At 38.7% G+C, this 20,256-nt stretch overlaps 1 protein-coding gene across 1 annotated transcript in view; it reads left to right on the forward strand.

The window, feature by feature from the left end:
* The first annotated feature begins 1,453 nt into the window (after positions 1-1,453).
* Positions 1,454-20,256, forward strand: part of HSPBAP1 (HSPB1 associated protein 1) — a 53,867-nt gene continuing 35,064 nt past the window's right edge. The window contains exons 1-2 of the mRNA XM_065876654.1: positions 1,454-1,600; positions 13,261-13,446. Of these exons, the coding sequence (XP_065732726.1) occupies positions 1,543-1,600; positions 13,261-13,446 (244 nt within the window). The 5' untranslated portion in view covers positions 1,454-1,542. The remainder of the gene's footprint in view (positions 1,601-13,260; positions 13,447-20,256) is intronic.

Consider the following 20,256-nt stretch of genomic DNA (forward strand, 5'->3'; position numbering starts at 1 on the left):
TACGACGCGCGGCCCCCGGGGCCGCTTTCCAGCGCGGATACTGTCAGAGAAGGTGGAGGCCGAGGTTGCTTTGGTCGCCCTCGGCCTCGCGGCCGCGTTGCTGCGCCTGCGCCGCGCGAGCCGGCCCCGGTCCGGGAGGCGGGGCAGGTGCGACGGGCAAGGAGGGGGCTGGAGTGCGGAGCCGGGCTAGCCTCTCGCCGGGCGGTGGAGAGAAAACCTCGGCGAAAGAGGGAGTGGAGCCGGTGTCCCAGAGCGGGGATCGGGAGGAACTGGGAAGGCAGGGAGGAGCGCCGCTGAGCCCCAGGAAAAGGAAACTCCCGGAGGGGCTGTAGTACAAGAGGCTGGGCTAGGAACCCGGTATTGCTGGGGGAAGTGTTCAAGTTTACGTCCTGTGCCTAATAAACAACTCGGAGATCTCCAGTCACTTAAGCCATATATTGCTTGCTTCTATATTGGGTTTATTCTCATTTCTGTTGGGTTTATAAATTCATAAATTAGAAAGGGAGATAGGATAAGATTTAGGCGTAGTAGGGAACCCAGAGGATTGCCGCATGAAAATCATTTGTTTTTTATGTACAATAAGTGCAGCCCTGTTTAATCAGCCATTTTTTGTGTGCTTTACATACCCAATGAGGAAATTTAAAACGAGTCAATTTCATTCATGTATATATACGATATAGATCTCTTTCTACTATTTTGCCTGTTATTAACAGAAGAGCAATAAAGATATTTTGATTAAAGCTGAAAGATTTTTGCCCCCAAATGACCTAGATTCATCTCCAGTTATTATGATTTTGACTACACAAAGAGTAAACGAGAAGAGTTGAGGTTGTCGATCTCTTGACCAAGCAACCGGTTATTTTGATATACAAATCCAAAAGCCTGACAGCTGTCGGTTAGTGTCCTTGAAAACCTAAATCAAGCGATTTGGCTTGTTTTGGTCGGGAAATGAGTCACAGGCAACTCAGTTAAAGAACATGCGCCTGAGGTTCACATTGCCCGGTAGCCACGAAAGCCTGGTGGATCATTTTGCTGCCAGACGGGCAAGAGTCGGGAACAGAAGGGGAAGAGAAGCGTGAGCTCTCCTGATATCCAAGGCTAAGAGCGACTGCAGAGTAAGCAAACGCAGAGCCACTTTCCACTGCTCCGAGCCCCACAAAAAGCAAACCATTCCCTAAAACTCCAATATTGTTGGGAGGAAGAAAGCTCCAAGGCGAAAAGGAAGGACTTGAGGAAAACCAGAAAAGAAGCCAAGAAACGTCCACACCGGAAGACGATTACGGTCTGGAGAAAGTAAAAAGCACCACAACCGCTACCACGTGCTTACATTTCCACCACTCAAGAATCAAAATAAACCGCGTGGCCCCGCCCAGTGCCCGTCACATGACTTTCACGCGCGTGCCGCTTCCGGAAGAGCCCGGTAGCAGCCGCTGCGACTCTTTCCTCTGCTGCGGCTTCAGACCCCGGGTTTTGGCCTCTCTCTGACCCGGCTCCCGCTCCACTTCACTTTTGGGTTTGGGTGGAGCCCGTGTAGCGATCTCCATGGCAGCAGACTCCGGGGCGTTCACTAATGAGGACTCTGAATCTGGAGAGGAAGAAGGTAGGTGCTAGGCAGAGCTCAGACCGTGGGTACAACGCTATGCCAGCTGACTCTTGGCACCTCTCATGTGGCCGTTTGTCCCTTCGGCCCTGCAGTAAGCTATGAGGAAAACTATTTGCTTTCTACTGAACGTGGCTGTTTTCAAATTGTAGCGCCCAGATTTTTGATCATCGTATAGGTCCAGTATCCCCCCATCCTGCCAGTGCTGTTTCACACATGAGGGTGTTGTGACTGTTACAGTAGATTGAACCACCCTTGAGATAAGTGGAGCTATCTGGGACTTTTGTGAACAGGAGTATGATTTCAGTGGAATCCTGCTTTAGAGAACGGATGAAGTTTGAAGGCCGGTGAGCCTGAGATCCCTGTTAGCATTTATTGAATGATTGCTCCATGCCTGGCACTGTTGTGGGTACTGCCATGGGATCCAGAGACTAACAATGCCTTTTCCCGGTTGAGTAGAGGGGCCTGGAAAGGAAAAAGAATGACTAATGCCTGGTAACGCGAATTTACTATTAGTGCACACTGAAAGAGTCCTGGGCAAATTGATGACATTATAAAATGAAAATGGTCAACCTCTTGAGTATTCACTCAGTATGGGTCTGAGATCCTTCTGATCCTCTGTTTCTATAGTAACCTTACTTTCTTTCCCCAATGACAATTCCCCAAACTCTTTATATCCTCTCTTCATCTCTTCCTCACTTCCAGCTGATGACTTTGCACGTCAGGTCAACTCTGCATCTAATCTGTCTACTTTTTTCCTCCTTCTCTATCACACCTTTGTCCACATCATCCACATTTCTCACCTAAACCACTACTGTATCTTCGGGCCATGTGTCCCCGTTTCCTTTCTTGTGCCCCTCCAATCCCTTCTCCATTCAGTGGCAAAAAGTGACACTCCCTTACTCAGAATTCTTCAGTGAAATCCATTGCACCAAGAACTTAGGTTAAAATCCAAACTCCTAACCACGGCCTACAAAAATCCTTGGTCTGGGTTCTGCTGATGTCTCCAGGAGCATCTCTTGTCACTCATCACCTCCTCTGCTCTTACCTGCTTTTCATATAACTGACTTCTTAGTCTTCAGATTTTAAGGTATGTCACCACCTGAGACCTTACCAGATTAACCTATCTAAAACAGTCATCATAGTTTTCCCCTGACCCTTACCCTAGATGTTTTATAATATGGCATCCTGCTTCCTTCATTTCACTTATCACAATCTGTAATTACTTGTTTATTATCGTTTCTTCCCTTAGACCTTAAGTACCTTGAGGGCAGAACATATATCTGTGTTATTCACAGCATTTGCCCAAGCAGCAAGTACAATGTCAGGCTCCTAGGGGGCACTTAATACATATTCGTTGAGTGAATGAATAAGAGAACCCCGTGCCAAGTCCAGAGGCAGGAGGAGAAAGAGCATGGCATAGTCCAGGAACTGAAAGAAGTTGGTGTAAGGAATGTAAGAGACAGGGATCCTGAAGGGCACCTTATACCAAGTTAAGGAGTCTGACAGTGTGAAGCCTTTGAGGAGCTTTAGGTGGGGGAGTAATGGGGGAGTAACACAATAAGATTTGGTTTTAGGAAGATCACTGCGGCTGAAGGGTGGAGGATAGCTTCGAGGGAGAAAGACTGAAGGACAAGGTACTTAAACCCCCTTAGCCACAGCATCCTCCTCTCTAAAGTGCATAACTATTGTGAAAATTAAAGATACTTGTAGATCATCTAGCATAAATGTCTGGCAGGAATTACATATTCAGTAATGGTAACTATCTTTATTGTTAATAAAAAGTGCTGGCATTGGTGACTGACTGATGTTGAAACTGAGCAAAAAGAAATTGGAAATATCTCTGAAATTTTTCAGCCTGAGAAAACTACATGTAAATTAGGAACCTGAAGAAGAAGGAGGTGGTTGGGAGCACTGTTGAGTTTTAATGTGAATGCATAACGTTTAGGTTTGGGAGGATGATGCAAAAGAAGATGTTAAGCATGTAGCCGGGGAAGAGGAGGTTTTTATTCTTTATTCAAATACCATAAATTCACCCTCGTAAAATGTTTTTTAGTATGTTCACAAAGTTGTGCAGCCATCACTACTATAATTCCAGAACGTTTTCATCACACTAAAAAGAAACCTGGTTCCTATTAGCAGTCACTCCCCATTCATCCTCTCTCCGTCCGCTGGCAATCACTAATCTACTCTGTCTCTATGAATTTGCCTGTTCTGGGCATTTCATGTGAATGGAATCATACAATATGTGGCTTTTTGTGTCTGGCTTCTTTCACACAGCATAATGTTTTCAAGGTTCATCTATATTGTAACATGTACCAGTACTTCACTACTTTCTGTGGCTGAATAATATTCTGTAGTATGGATATGCCATATTTTGTGTATCCATTCATCAGTGGGCATTGGGTTTCCACTTTGGGGCTGCTATGAAGAATGCTGCTATGGACATTTGTTTACAAGTTTCTGTAGGAACATATGTATTCAGCTTCTCTTGGGCATATATCTAAGAGTGGAATTGTTGGGCTATGTGGTAATTCCATATGTAACTTTTTGAGGAAACTGTTGATCCTTAATCTTGAAGTCCTAAGGAGAACTGATGAAAGTATGGATTTGCTCCCCTGAACAATATAGCATGTGTACACATTTTTGCAGGTGACTTCAAATTTTTGTATTAAAGGATTCTCCAAATCCTATCTGTGGAACTTTCAACCCTATTTTAAACTGTCATCCTCCCCAGAAAAACCACTTTGGGGTGACTGCTTATTACCATTACAAAGTAAGTTAAATGGGCAAAATCCTACTGGAAGAGAAGACTTTGCTTTAAATTAGATAAGGCTTATGTGAATAAAGGGTAAGAAAAATACATACATCAAATAAATGCATGTGGAAGTTTCACTATGTTTAGTATAGTAACGAATATTGTGGGGGTCATAGAAAAGTTAATTTTTGAGCAAACTTATTACCACTCCATTATCAAAAAATATTTGAATGTACACTATGAACAGGAGACTCTTTTGTACAGTGAGGTTAAAGACAGTTCTTGCTCTAAAATATCCTATAAATATACTTTGGGGGAAAAGAACACAAATTAAAAGACTTGTAGTATAATACATATTCGCACGGCAGGAGGCAGTTAGATGGGTTGTAAATATTACACACATTACATGATTTGGGTGTGAGAGGAGAAAGAACAAATACAAATTGTATTGGTCTGTGCTTCTGCGAGTAATTTGAAGGTTTGGTGTACAGTCCTCACTCTGCATGCAGCCTCAGGTCCCACAGGCCCACTCTAAAGGACTTGAGCGCTCAAGAGTTCTGGTATTCTCAGGGGTCTTGGAACTGGTCCCCCTCGGATGCTGAGGGACAACTGTAGTTTGAATATGGAAATGAATGGAAGAAGTTGTTTCTGGCAAGGAGAGGCCAGGAGTGGAAGTGAGTGGAGAAAAGCCCAAGGTACATAGAGGGCAGAGGGTGGGGAAAAAAGCGAGGAGACAGACTGGTGCTACTGGAGTGGAATGTGCAGGGTACCCAGCTGAAAGGAGGAAGATTATGTCCTTGGAGACCAGAGAGGAGCAGGGTGAACCAGAACGTTGAAGTGAAGAAGGAAGTCGTGGGTTTCACTTTTCTCAGAAGAGCAGGGTAAGGCACCACCCTGAGTGAGGGAGTGGAGAGAGGTATTGGGGATTTGAGAGTGAAGAAGCTTTGTCAAGTTGCTGTTGGGACAGGGGTGATTAGGAGTCAATTAGTGGCGAATAGTGTGATCGGGAGCTGGAGAGGGAACCAGTGGAGGTGAGCATGAAATCGTGGAACTGATGCCTTTGTTTTGAGACTGCTGTGAGCGTGCTCAATAGTTCATTTTACAAAGGTGGAGAAAACAAATGGTTAATCTTAGTAAAGTTTTATGCGTTGTTAAAACTGAGCTGTGAATTCAGAAAACATTTATTTGGTGTTAGTTTATGCCAAGCCCTATGCTAAGCTCTATGGATATCAAAATAACGGGTTTGCTTCCAAGGATGTGATTTTTTTTTTTAACTGAAGTATCGTTGACATACAATATATTATTTTCACGTATATTACATAGTGATTTGACATTTGCGTGCATTATGAAATGATCACCACAATAAGACTAGTAACCATCTGCCCCATACAAAGTTATTGCAATATTATTGACCATGTTCCTTATGCTGTATATTATATCGTTGTCATGGCTTATTTATTTCATAACTGGAGGTTTGTACCTCTTAATCTCTCCTTCACCTTTTTCCCCCCACTCACATCTTCCTCCCCTCTGGCAAAACCACCTGTTTGTGCTGTGTCTATGAGTCTGTTTTTGTTTTGTCTGCTTGTTTGTTTGTTTTGATTCTACATTAAGTAAAATCATATGATATTTATCTTTCTCTGTCTGACTTGGCATAGTACCCAATAGGTCCATCCATGCTGTTGCAAATAGCAAAATTTCTCTTTTTTTTTAATGGCTGAATAAAATTCCATTGTATGTGTATGTACCACAAGGATGTGTTATTTTTTTTGTCTGAAGTAACAGCTTGGAAATTATTAAAAACAAACATGAGTAAGCAGAGCACAGAGGATTTGGGGGACAGTGAAAATACTTCGTAGCATATTGTAGTGGTGGATATATGTCATTGTACTTTTCAAATCCATAGACTGCACAACACCAACAGTAAACCCTAAGATACACTGTGGACATTGGGTGATTATGATGTGCCAGTTTAGGTTCATCTTTGGTGAAAAATGTACCATTCTGGTGAGTAATGTTGTTAATGTGGAGGCCATGTATGTATGAGGGGAGTGGGTATATGGGAACTTTCTGTACTTCCCCCTAATTTTGTTTTAAACCCAAAACTACTCTTAAAAAAATGGACTTAAACAAACATGAAACTACTTACTGTTAAGAATCAACTCGAATTCTGAATGTGAGATGTTACTTCTAGGATCATACATCGGTTGAAGCGTTTCAGTGAAATTAAAAATCAATACTTTGAATCTGTCTTTCAGACTGAGACTGTATTTGTTTCCATTGGGCTCTGATAGTTTAAAATTTTTTTCTGATTAATTTTTTAAATTGAAGTATAGTTGATATATAATATTATATTAGTTTCAGGTGTACAACATGATTCAGCATTTTAACAGATTGTACTCCATTAAAAGTTATTACAAGATAGAGGTTCCCTGGTGGCACAGTGGTTAAGAATCCACCTGCCAATGCAGAGGATAGGGGTTCGAGCCCTGGTCCAGGAAGATCCCACATTCTGCGGAGCAACTAAGCCCGTGTGCCGCAACTACCGAGCTTGCATTCTAGAGCCCGCAAGCCAGAACTACTGAGCCCACGTGCCACAACTACTGAAGCCCACACCCCTAGAGCCGTGCTCCGCAACAAGAGAAGCCACCGCAGTGAGAAGCCCGTGCACCCCAACGAAGAGTAGTTCCCAGTCACTACAATTAGAGAAAGCCTGCACGCAGCAATGAAGACACAATGCAGCCAAAAAGTAAATAAAATAAATAAAATTTTTTAAAATAAATAAATTTTTAAGTCAAAAATAAAATAAATTTTTTAATAAATAATTTTTGAAAATTTTTCAGTAATTACTGAACAGAACTGTTCAGTATTTTTTAAATTGTGACCAAAAAAAGCCATAAAATTTATCATCTAACCATTTTTAAGAGTACTGTTCAGTAGTAAGTGTATTCATATTAATGTGAAACAGATCTCCAGATCCTTTTTGTCTTGCACATCTGAAACTCTGTACCTAGGAAATAACTCCCCTTTTCTCTCTCTCCTCAGCTCAAGGTAATTGCCATTCTACTTTCTGTTTGAATTTGACTATTTTAGTATCTCATGTAAGTAGAATAATACCATATTTGTCTTTCTGCAGCTGGCTTTTTACACGTAGCAAAATGTTCTCAAGTTTCATCCATGTTGTAGCATGTGACAGTATTTCCATCCATTTAAAGGCTGAATAATATTCCACTGCCTGTATAAACATTGTGTTTATCCCTTCATCTGTCAGTGGATGTTTGGGTTGCTTCCACCTTTTAGCTATAATGAATAGTGCTACTATGAATGTCAGCGTCCACATACCTCTTCAAGACTCTTCTGTTGAATATTTTTGATGAAAAGAGATGAAATAACCAGCTTATTCTGAATTACGGAAAATTTACTTAGTGGAGGCTGAAGAAATGGAAACATTTTGGTAGAAATTTTGAAGGTACTTCAAAGCATTTTAAAGAGCTCCAGTCTTTGAGGCACCAATCTTTCGAGTATTAACTTCACTTAAAATATAGATTTACTTTTCTTGCTTTAGGTTTAGGAACTTACAAGTGCTGTGAGTCATTTTCTGGTTCATAAATGGATTAAAGTGAGGAGGAGAAGACAATTTTCTGGGTTAACTGGGCAAGAGTTACAAGTGTAAGAAGATGGGAAGAAGAGGATGGTAAATGTCCAGAATGTAACTGTCTCTGGTCCCCAGCCTGAACCTGGTTGGGTGTTCACTACCACACCGAGCATTGGTATTGGCAAGGTCCATGTCAACACAGCCTCAACACTTTGTGGTTTCTTCATCAGCACCACCTTCTAGGTCTTGAAATTCAAAGGGTTTATGACAGTTCATCAGCAGCAGAATTTTCTTAGTTCGTATTGACATTTTAAAATAGTGACTATAAAATTAAAATCATCTTTGGTGTAAGTTTTACCATGTGGTCTTCAGTCTGAACACAGTCATTTTGTTAAGTAGTACTTGCATAATTCCATCAGCGTTTTTCTGACCTGGTCTAAATGTTCATTATTTTTTACGCTGATATCTACCATTCTAGATGGTAGATGACCCTTGTGTGTATATACAGTAGTCATCAGATTGATGAAGGCCATCATAGGCTTACCTGTATATATTTAGAAATAAATTAGCTCCCAATGCTAGGACCCAATTTTTTGTTCATACTGTATCACTGTGGTGAGTCTCTGCATTGTAACTTGAGGCTTACTCTGATGTCACCTTCTGAAAATTTTTTAATAAAATATAAAACTATTAAATTTAATAGTTATTAAAATTATACCTGACATGAGAAGCAAGTTAATTTCAATTTCAGGATCTTTGTCTTTGTTGTATTCTATCAATATTAGGAGCGTATTCTGGAAACTTGGTATTTCTTGTCTTAAATTCTAAATCTCAGATACAAATCCAAGCCAGATGTTAATTGACTGAAGCCAGATTGGTAGCAAATTCAGAGAAATTAGGTTTCAAATTATCTTGTCCTTTGCACTAATTAAAGAAAAAATTAACTGAGAAAAAAGTAAATTGCTTTTTGATGGTGTTTCACCATCTCCAAAGAATTGTTACCAAAGCTGTAATCAATCATCTGAATAACATGCTACATTTAGAGGGAGAAGAGACTATTGTGCGACACCTAGATCACTAATCATTTTTTCCAGCAGTTTCTGTTAGAAATTGCTACTTGCTGCAAGTTTAGACCTAAATACATTTATTCTTTAAAGGCTTTTGAGGTTGCTTCAGAATGTTTATAGCTCTTTGCAAATATCCCTGGCATGGAATGACTGGGTGCATCCTTAGGCTATTTAATTAATACAATGTAGAGTGTATTCTTCTTTAAAGAAAATTGTAACACTTAAATTTGTTAATAGCCCAGTTCATTGTTGATTAAACGATCAGAACCCAGATTACTTTTATCTCACAACCAGCTGATTGTTTTATTTCACTGATAGACCTGAAATTCTTCAAATATGCTAATTTCCTGTTATGGTGAGCATCGTACTGATCTACTCTGCATACGCTTTATAGCACTTTTCATTCATTTAGCAAATGTTTGAGCATTTAATATATTCCAATCACTGGGCCTGGTACTTTCTCAGCAAACTTTAGTTTTTAGGGTCTCCTATTAAATAACCTTTGGGATGTTTGGCATATTTTGATCAGATCATTAAATACTTTTTTAGAAAATTTAATGTTATGTTAGAGGAAAAAATATTTATTTACTTCTTTGAAGCTCCTCTGTCAAAACACTACTCGTGTTACTAATGCCCGCGTACTTAGGTGTACAAATATGAGAACTGTTTTGAAAACATTCAAAGCCATGTGATCTATTGGCTCTGATTTAAGATAAGCAGCATAAATAAATCGTCACCCCCAAAGGACTGGTGCTTCTGTTTTTCTCTGCCCTTTAAAGTTCTAGAAGCAAAATGTTCAAAGCTTGAACATTTTACAAACGTAGAACTGAAAGAATGTTCCAGTGAGTCACACCAGCCATGATTCATCCAGCCTAAGCCACAGAGCACTCTCTAGGGAGAATATGGTTGTCCTTGAAAACCATAGCCTCAGAAGGCAAGGTGCTATACCAGTTATGAACTAATAACAGAGTCCTGACTATGAGTTAATGTGTTTATATGAAAGGGTTCAGGGGATACAATTTTGCTGGCTTTGGTTCCGGGGCACAAAGATGGACATCTTTGCATTCTTTCAGCCAGTGTTTGCAATTTCCTGGACCTTTCTTTTATCTGTTGAGATGGTTAAACATGATGTCTGTTTTCCAGGCAGGATATAGGAGAGGAGGATAAGGGGGAAAGGCTGACTCAGCAACTTCCAGATATATATATCTGGCCACTCCTATCTGCAAAGGAATCTGGGAAATGTAATTTTTCAGCCACTCCCATTGCCCAAAGTTCTGTTAGTGAGGAAGAAGGAAGCAGTAGTGGGTAAGGTAGGCAACTAGCAATCTCTACTATAGGTATTAACTACTCCCCCCCACCACACATACAAACATGTGCACAAACCAGAACATTCCTCTCTCCCCAACAGCACATGTGGATTTATTATCTATGGATCCATCTAAAGCTTCCCTGCACCAGCTTATCTTTTCGGGTTATACTGTCTCTCTGTTTTTAGTGCTAGTGTAAGTCCTACAGTTTTAATTCTCTGGAAGCAGGATTATGCAGTAGGAAGAGCATTGGACTTGGACTCAGGGAACCTGACCTATAGTCCTATCATCACTGGTGTTTTGACCTTTGACATCTGAACTTCCATTTCTTCATTTGGATAATGGAAATAAAATACCTTTTGTACCTGTGTTTTACAGGCTTCTTAGAGGATCCAATGAGCACTTTTATTTTAATGTATATAAAAGTGTGTGGCAAAGAGTAGAGCCTTATACAAGTAAATATATGGTACTGTTTTGATGATGATCAAAACCAAACTCTCATCTTCCTAACAGAAGGAGATGTCACTCCTAACCTTTCTCTCATGGCAAGTCACAAAGTCTGGAAACCTCAGTCTTCCTTACAGCTGCATCTGCCTCCTACCCCACAGCTCTTCAGTCGTAATAGTCTTTGACGTTGTTCTCCTAGTATTTCTCCATCTCTACCATCTCTGCCTTCCTCACTGCCACCCTTTGTTGTTCAGGGCCTTATTACCACTCCTCTCACTTAGCTGTTGCAGTAACTCTCTGAGTCAGTTCCAGTCCCTACAGCTCCACACGTTGCTACAGAGCCCTCATTTTTATTGTTAATGAATTGAATGTACCAGGGGACTGTACTATGGGAGAAATATTTAGTAAATTATTTTTCTACTTTTGAGACATTTGGTTGTTTGTATTTTCAGGTTTTTTAATTATAGTAATAGATATTTTATGCATGTGTCTGTACATATATATAGTATAAATGAATATGTATGTGGCTTATGATTATTTTGTTAAAAGCAAATTCCTCTAACATGAGTTATTAGGTTAATGGGTGGTTCTTTGAGACTTTTGCTTCATTTTCCCAGTTGTTTCCCAAAGGGTAGTACTAATTTATATGTCACAAGCAACAGGTATTATCATGAATGAATTGTAGCTTTTCATGGTCTAGCGAAACTTTAAAAATATAAAATAAAAAATGTGGCTTGTCCATTTTCATACACAGGGAATCCAGGCACTCCAAGTCCAGGAAGACTTGGTACATTGCAATCTAGGTAACCCTGTGCTTACATTTATAGGCTGGCATGGGTTAAGACCTTTTTTAAACAATTCCTGGTTACAGCCTGTTTTCCTTAACAGGGCTCTTCAGTAGGTAAAGGTCACTTAAAGATAAACTTGGGCCTTCTTTTACATAGAGACCTAAGAGTGCCTTCTGTCTTCCCTACTCCACGTAGCCCCACCTCTGGCACCTGCCCATCCCCTGAAGCACCCACACTGATGTCCTCACATGAGAGCCCTGACTACCCAGAAGGGGCCACAGTGTTCTTAGATGTCAGCTCCTGAGGGCTTAGAGCCTGCTCGCTTTCACCACTGGTTTAGGAGAGGTTTCTGGGTTTTTTCCTTGTCTGAGAAAGGACGGCCAAACTGACCTAAATTTTCATTTTCTTTAAGAACAAGCCTCACATTCAGACAACTACAAATTACTCAGGTTCCTCGATGAGTCCTTCTCCATCCCTCCTCCTTTTGTCAGAAAGTTTAGAAGAAGGTTGGTTGAAGGGGGAATTTGGATTATTCATGAGCTTTTCATAATTTTTTGAGTAAGTGTAATTACAGATTAGGTAACTGAAATAGAGGGTTTAGTTGATTGTACTAGAGAATCATAAATTCATGTTTTGGGGATCAGAGTATGAAGCATTTTTCAACTTTGCCCCCAGACTTTCATCTTGAGATGTCTTTAAAGAGAAACTTACTTGTTCTTTAATTTTTTTTTAATGTATATTTTTATAAATTTATTTATTTATTTTTGGCTGCGTTGGGTCTTCGTTGCTGCGCACAGGCTCTCTCTAGTTGCAGCTAGAGGGGGTTACTCATCGTTCTGGTGCACGGGCTTCTCACCACGGTGGCTTCTCTTGTCTCAGAGCTCGGGCTCTAGGCGCGCAGGTTCAGTAGTTGTGGCGCACTGCTGTGGGCTTAGTTGCTCCGTGGCATGTGGGATCTTCCCAGGCCAGGGCCCGAACCTGTACCCTCTGCATTGGCAGGCGGATTCTTAACCACTGCGCCACCAGGGAAGTCCCCACTTGTTCTTTTATTTAACAAATATTAATCTTTACCCTCCTATCCCGGATTAACATTCTATGATTGAAATTTATTGAAGTCCTCAGTAAGTCACAGTGTTAGTTTGTGCATATTCCCTTGTACAGTTTATTGATGCAGTCAGAATCAAGGATTAACACTGATATCCACCCTAGCACATATTTTATCTTTTTAAATCTTGCAATAAAATAATCCCCACTCCCGCTCCCCATCCACTGCTGTGTGAATGCGGTAGTCTTTTTGGCATGAACATGTGCTATATCAAGTAGAATTGTTGCTGAGTCCAGCAACACTAGTTGTTCAAGAGTAGGTTCCATCAGCATTTCTTACATAATTCTCTATTTAGGAAATAATATTGTCAAAAAATTGCATCTTTTAAATGTACATAAATACTTGGAAAGCCTTTTTAAAAAAACATTTTTGACATTGAAGATTGTAAATATTTTCCAACATTTACAATTTAATATTTGAGAAAAATCGTTGAAGAATTATGGCTCTTTGAGGCCAAATATTTATGTAAACAGTAATAAATGAGTAAATGAAGTGCAATTACACAGAAAGATTTGCCATAATAGAAATGATATTAGCTATTTATTCTTCATATTATATGAAATAACTTTTTAGTTATTTATTCCTCTCCCTAGGTAAACATGTCAAACCTTTTACACCAGAGAAAGCGAAAGAAATTATAATGTCTTTACAACAACCTGCAATCTTCTGTAACATGGTTTTTGATTGGCCAGCCCAACACTGGACTGCAAAACATCTTTCTGAGGTCCTTCAGGGCAAGCAGATACGATTCAGGATGGGAACGAAACGCACAGATACAGGTAGGACTACAAGGAATCATCATCATAATGTCTCTTCAGTAGCATTCCCACATTCTCAACAGTGGTTTCTTTATCTCTAGAGAATCCTTTATTTGAATCCTCTTTTGGACCATTTTCAGATAGGAAAACTTCATTAGAAAATTTAAAAGGACAGTTTAAGATAATTTTTTTAGACTAAACAACCTATAATTTATAACCCCACATAAAATGTATTTGTTCATGTATCATGGTTCATTGATCATAGTAGACACTTAATAAATATTTGTTAATGTGCTATTATTTATGTGATTGAAAGAGACCAATACTAATCTAACAATCCCTTCTACTTTTGACTCATGTACAATGTTTCCTTTTATTTGTTGCCTCACTCACTATTTATAGTGCTCAGTCTGGGTGTAATTTTATCTCTCTGCTTTATCAGCTGCCTGACCTCTATTGCATTACATAAATGTGAAACATATGTGAAGCTGTTTTTTTCATCCTCTTAAGCAGTTTGATTTTGCCAGCTCCCTCTTCTTCCCTGAAGACTTGTAACAGTTTGATTTTTTTGCCTTAAGCCAGATAAAGCAATTACTGTTAATCTAAAGACAGTTACAGTTTATAGGAAAGAAACAATTTACATTAGAAACTGTTTCTAATCTAAAGAAGTCCATGACCACTGTCTGGCTTCAGAATATGTGTTTAACTTCTATTTAAATATGGGTAAATTTGATAGTCTAGAAATTCATAGTGTCTTAAGCATTGCTGTGAAGTGGCTCTAAGAATATCTATTAATAACTCAGAAGGAACTAGAAAATTACCCAGTTTCTCTTCCAGCTTCTCCAGGCTTTGTTTTCTCATGTTGATCTTCTAGTATATCTCATATAATTATTGGGTTTTTGGTGTCTGGAACCCCTTTGTACTCCAGTGACAGGTGGAGCAGGATTAATAGACCCGAAACTCTTTGGCATCTCATTCTAGTCACAGACCAAAATGTTTATTGTATTTTTAAATTAAATGCTAGACCAGCAGCAGCTATGTAAAAATCAGCTTGTGCTCTTTTCTTCTTGATTTTAGTCAGGTAAATTTTCCACTCATTGAAGTGTCTGTTAAACAGTAATTTGAAGAAAAATAGAAATTGTAATTTTTTTCACCTCCTGGTTAGACTCCAAATACAATACTATTACTAAGAGCTATTGAGAACTATTCTGTCAGGCACTGTTCTGAGGGCTTTATACATATTAACTCTCTTAATCTTCTTCAAACCCACTTGGAGTGGTACTATTATTATCCTGTTTTATAGCGGAGATACAGTAATTTGACATTTTAAAGTTAGTACTGCAGCATAGAAGAAAAAGGGAAGTAGAAAATCTCTGCAATTGAGAGAAACTGCTCTGAAAAAAAAAAAAAGAAACTGCTCTGAGTTTTTACTAAAGATAATTTGTTCTTTTTTAAAATTCAGACGAAATTCACATAAAATTCACCATTTGAAAGTATACAATTCAGTGGTTTTAGCATCTTCACAATGTTGTGCAACCACAACCACTGTCTAATTCCAGAACATTTCCGTCACACTGAAAAATCTGGTTTCCATGAGCAATCACTCCCTACTCACCCCCTTCTCCAGCCCCTGGCAATCACTAATCTACTTTCAGTTTTTATAGATTGCCTATTCTGGATATATATAAATGGAATCATACAGTTGTGGCCTTTTGTGTCTAGCTTTTGTCACGTATCATGTTTTCAAGATTTACCCATGTTTTAGCATGTATCTGTATTTTCTTTTTATTGCTGAATAATATTCCATCATATGGATAAACAAAATGTTTATCCATTCATCAGTTGATGGACGTTTGGGTTATTTCCACATTTTGGCTATTATGAATAATGCTACTGTGAACATTTTAGGTACACGTTTTTGTGTGGACATATGTTTTCACTTCTCTTGGGTTAAACCTAGAAGTGTAATTGCCGAGTCATGCAGCAACTATGTTTAACCTTTTGAGGAACTGCCAAACTGTTGCCCAAAACAGCTGAACCATTTCACATTCCCACCCCAACGTGTGAGGGATCCAGTTTCTCTACATCTTTGCCGATACTTATTCCATTTTTTATTCTAGCCATCCTAGTGGGTGTGAACTATTATCTCATTATAGTTTTGATGCATTTCCCGAATGACTAATGTTGTCAAGCATCTTTTTATGGGCTTATTGACCATTTGTATATCTAATTTGGAGAAATGTCTATTCAAATCCTTTGCTTGTTTTCTAATTGAGATTTTTTTTTGTTTTTATGTGTGTTTTTTTGTGGGGTTTTTTTGCCTTTTTGTTGTTGAGTGGTAAAAGAGGTCTTCATATATTCTGTATACTAACTCTTATCAGATACATGATGTGCAAATATTTTCTCCCATTATGTGGGTTGCCTTAATAATTTGTTCTTTTTAAAGTTATTTCTTTGAGTATAAATACAGTACTTCCACAAGCAGTGTAGGGTAGTGATGTAAGAGAGCTGACTCAAGTCAGCTTGCGTGGGTTCAAAGTTTGGCTTACTCTGTGACTTTGAGCAAGTCACTTAACTTTTCTGTATCTTAGAAATGTTTTCAAGATTAAATGGGTTCATATTCATTAAACATTTAGAACAGTGCCTAGCACATAGTAAATGCTCAAAAAATATTATTTAAAAATAGAAATAATTTCAAAAATTAAAATATACCTTCTCATTTTAGAGAACACTGGAAAAATGGGAAGACCCAAAGAAATTTAAAAACACTTAGTCCTGTTACCAAGAGGCAATCACTAATTACATTTTGATATATGTCCATGCAGGCCTTTCTGTATTTTAAAAATAAAATTGTGTTAATTTGAACAGCCTGCGTTTTCTCTTTCTTTTACTTAACATATTCTGAGCAGCTTCTCTTGACATTAAATATGACTTTTAAATGGCTACCTAATATTCCATTGTATGGTAGTACCATAATTTATTTTTAAAATTCTCCTATTTTGCTTAGATTGCGTAGCAGTTTCAAATTTATAAATAAGACCGTACTGAACATGTTTGAAAATAAATGTTGTGCAAGTTTCTGATTGTTTCCCTAGGATAGATTCCTAGGAGAATGACTGGGTCAAAGGGTGTGAACATTATCACCAGGAACAGTACTATCAAAGAAGCTTCTTATGCCAGAAAGCTCTGAGTCATTCAGATGGCCTCTCTAAGTGGTGTCTGGTGACTTGGTGACTTACACCTGAAGTATCCAGCATCCACCTACTTCTCTGTACGAGGCCATCCTCCAGTTGGGGTTACCCTGCTCTCTCACCTCCGTGGTTGGAGTAGCCTCGTCCCTGGTCCCTGTGCACTCCCTGCCCTCCCGCCTCAGCCATTCTTCATACTGAAACCAGAGACAGTTTTTTTTGTTTTGTTTTTGCGGTACGCGGGCCTCTCATTGTTGTGGCCTCTCCCGCTGTGGAGCGCAGGCTCGCGGCCATGGCTCACGGGCCCAGCCGCTCTGCGGCATGTGGGAATCTTCCCGGACCAGAGCACGAACCCGTGTCCCCGCCGCATCTCAACCACTGCGCCACCAGGGAAGCCCTCCCTTACCTCTTTAGAACAGTTCCTCAGAGCATCTGAGAGGCCATCTCCCAGATTATAGTCCTCAGTAAGATACCCGAATAAAACATAACCTGCAACTTTTAGGTCATGTGTTTTTCTTTTTTTCTTTCAGTCAACAGGATTTTAAATGAAAATTCATGAAGTGCTATAAATTATGTAACTTGAAAAGAATCTGCCTTGTGACAATACTGTATCTTACTACACAAGAATGTGTAATCTTCACTTACCTAGTTTGTTTTACCTCAGTAAAAAGATTTGGGGGGAAAAAAAGATTTGGAATTTTCATGTAAGTCTACAAATTTCTTTAAATATTATAAAATTTTTGTAGCTGTTAGGAAATATTTTTGCTCCTTTGTTTTTCAAACTGTGATTGATATACAAATAAAAGCCATTTATTTTTTGCATGTTTATTTTTTATCCAGCCAGTTTATAGTGTACCTAGTTTTTTAGTTTATTCTTGTGGGCTTATTAGTAAGACAGGCATGTGATCTTACAAGCAATGATAACTTTGTTTCCTTTCTATTGAGCATGTTTATTTCTGTTTTAGGTCGTGGTTAGAATTTTTCTAGAATGCTTGAAATAATAGTATTAATAACTAGCACATTTGACTGTAATGTGTGTCTTAGTTTATTTTAGGAAGCAGTAGCTCTTTGAAACATTTTGGATCAGGTTCATTTGCCAACATATATTCTCAGTGACAACACTGTACCTCAGCTGGCAGTGCTTTGGCAAGCAGATGTAGAAATAATCCTAAACATTTGTTGATAGGGAGTGGAGTAACAAGCAAAAGTCCTAGTCGGTACCCACATTCCAAGTGTTTCTTGATTGTGAAGTGATGAAGTCTAACAAAATGGAGAAATGTTTGTTTCACTGCTGTGCAAAAAAATATTTTAGGACTCCCTTTTATGAGAGTCAAAAGCAAACTCAATTTATACACTATTTCCAAATCCTAAACTCAGTTGAGCTTCCTCTTGCCTAACATTTTGACAGTAAGTAGGATGAAAGTCGCAGCTGCCTAGGCTACTTTAACGTTAAACGAAAGAACGATAATAAGTTAGAAAGGAATAATTCCATTGCATAGAATAAACTAAGAAAAAACAACTGTACTACACAGAAAGAAATTGTCATGATAACAGAATGAAAACAGTGCCTTTGGTGCCATTATTACCAGGAACGGGTGAAAAGATTCTATTTTGAAATCACTATGTAAATGAAGAAGTCTGTCATTTTCATTCATTCCATTCATTGTAATTTTCCCCTGACAGTAACAGTTCTCACGTGTAGTTTTTTGCATTTTTAGATTTTCATTCTTTTAAGTACAGAACTTGCTGTGATAGAAAATGAAGTCTTCCGATGAGGGTGCAGTACGGATGTGCCTGTGAAAACTGGTCATAACCGAAAAGTCCTCAGTCTACCCTAGGGGCAGGTGGCTCAAGCAACGGCTTTAGTATTCCGTTGGATCAGTTGGATTGAATTCTGTGAAGTGAAAACTTACAGGATAGTAGAATGTGTTCAGGCTCACATTGGAGCTTACTGAAATGACTTAGAAATGATTCCATCACCAAGCAGCTTTCTTGCTACATGGGTTTTTGTTTGTTAAAAAACCATGTATTCCAATGCTGTTATGGTAAATTCTTGATGTTGATAATATTAAGAGCTTTTATATATTGATGGGTCAGTGTGTGCCAGCCACTATTCTAAATGCTTCTCAAAAATTATCAAGTTTAAATAGTTCTTAAATCTGCAGGGTTTTATCTTTTAGATAAATGTAGCCTAGTAAAGTTTTCCTGCTTCTTAAAGTCAGGTGACAAGTTGATGAAGTAAATGAAATAAGGGTGACACACACCCTCCCCTCCATTATTTCTCTGCCATTATAAGGTTTTAGGATAAAGAGAGGAGGGAGAAACGTGATTGGAATAATCCTAAACAGTTTGAGCAGAAATGGATGGAAAAGATAAAAGATGTTTGAATATCCTTTTCTTCCTACTACCAATTCAGCTAACTTTTAAAGTGCCCCAAGTAAATATATGAATGAATAATAAAAAGTACTAATAATAGTGTCTAACTTTTCCTGAGCATCTGCTATGTGTCTAGCATTGTGCTGACTGATTTACATGTGTTAGATCTACATCTCCTCTCGAAAGGATTTCTTTCATGTTTTCCAAAATAGATCATAATCAAGTTTCTTGAATATTAACATCCCAATGTACGTTTAAAGTATTCAGCTAATTGCAAAAAAAAATCTCATTTCATCACTATTTAGGAGAATAATTCTTGTATAAATGAGTTCTACCCATAATAACAAACCACTATGGACAGACAGTAGACTTTTCTTCAAGCTTTCCTGATCAGCCCTCATCTCCGGTGGTCTTTGCCTTTTCCTAGGTGTCTATGGCACAAAATTTGGCATCTAGTTATATGATGCCTCAAATTCCCTATTATTCTGGTTGAAGTTTTCTTTTTATCTAAATATAGTCTAAACTCAAGAGTATTATCTATTTCTTTTATGTTCCTGCAAGCCTGAGCACAATGCTAGTTACAAATTAGGTACTTAATAAATGATTCTGAAATAAATGGGTTAATGAATAATTGAACAGACTTTAAATAGCTGTTGTCTACTTAATGATTGAGGAGCTCTGTATGATAAATGTGCAGTATAAAGTTGAAAAATTTCAAAAGACAGTTTTTTGTTGTTGCCTTTTTTTTATTTGAAGAAGTAGTTCTCAAACATTTTGGTCTCAGGATTCCTTTAGACTTAAAAACGGTTGAGTACCCCAGTGAGTGAGCTTTTTTGTCAATGTGGGTTATATCTAGTGATACTTAGCATTATTAGAAATTAAAACCAAGACATGTCTACTTAAAGAAAAATGCTCAATGTAAGAGCTGTGAGTTTAAGTTTTATTCAGGGTCTTAAAGGACTGTAGCACAGGAGATAGCCTCTCAGGAGCTCTGAGAAAACTTCTCCGAAGGGTAGGGAAGAAGCCTGTATACGTATGATTTTTGGCTAGGGAACGTGTGCGGTCAAGCAGACATCTTGGTAGAAGATTACTGCTAGTCACAAATAACAAATATCTACAGTTAATGATTGTAGTGCTTTTCTTTAGGAAGATGCAAGAATCTGGGGTCATTGAAGTTCTTCCCGAGATATACATCTCACTAAGAGGCTTGCTTGTCCAAAGCACAGAGCACGCTGTTATGGTCTTAATTTCCTCTGAGAGTGCACTG

The sequence above is a fragment of the Phocoena phocoena genome, chromosome 4 (genome assembly GCF_963924675.1).
Source record: "Phocoena phocoena chromosome 4, mPhoPho1.1, whole genome shotgun sequence".
Taxonomy (NCBI): domain Eukaryota; kingdom Metazoa; phylum Chordata; class Mammalia; order Artiodactyla; family Phocoenidae; genus Phocoena; species Phocoena phocoena.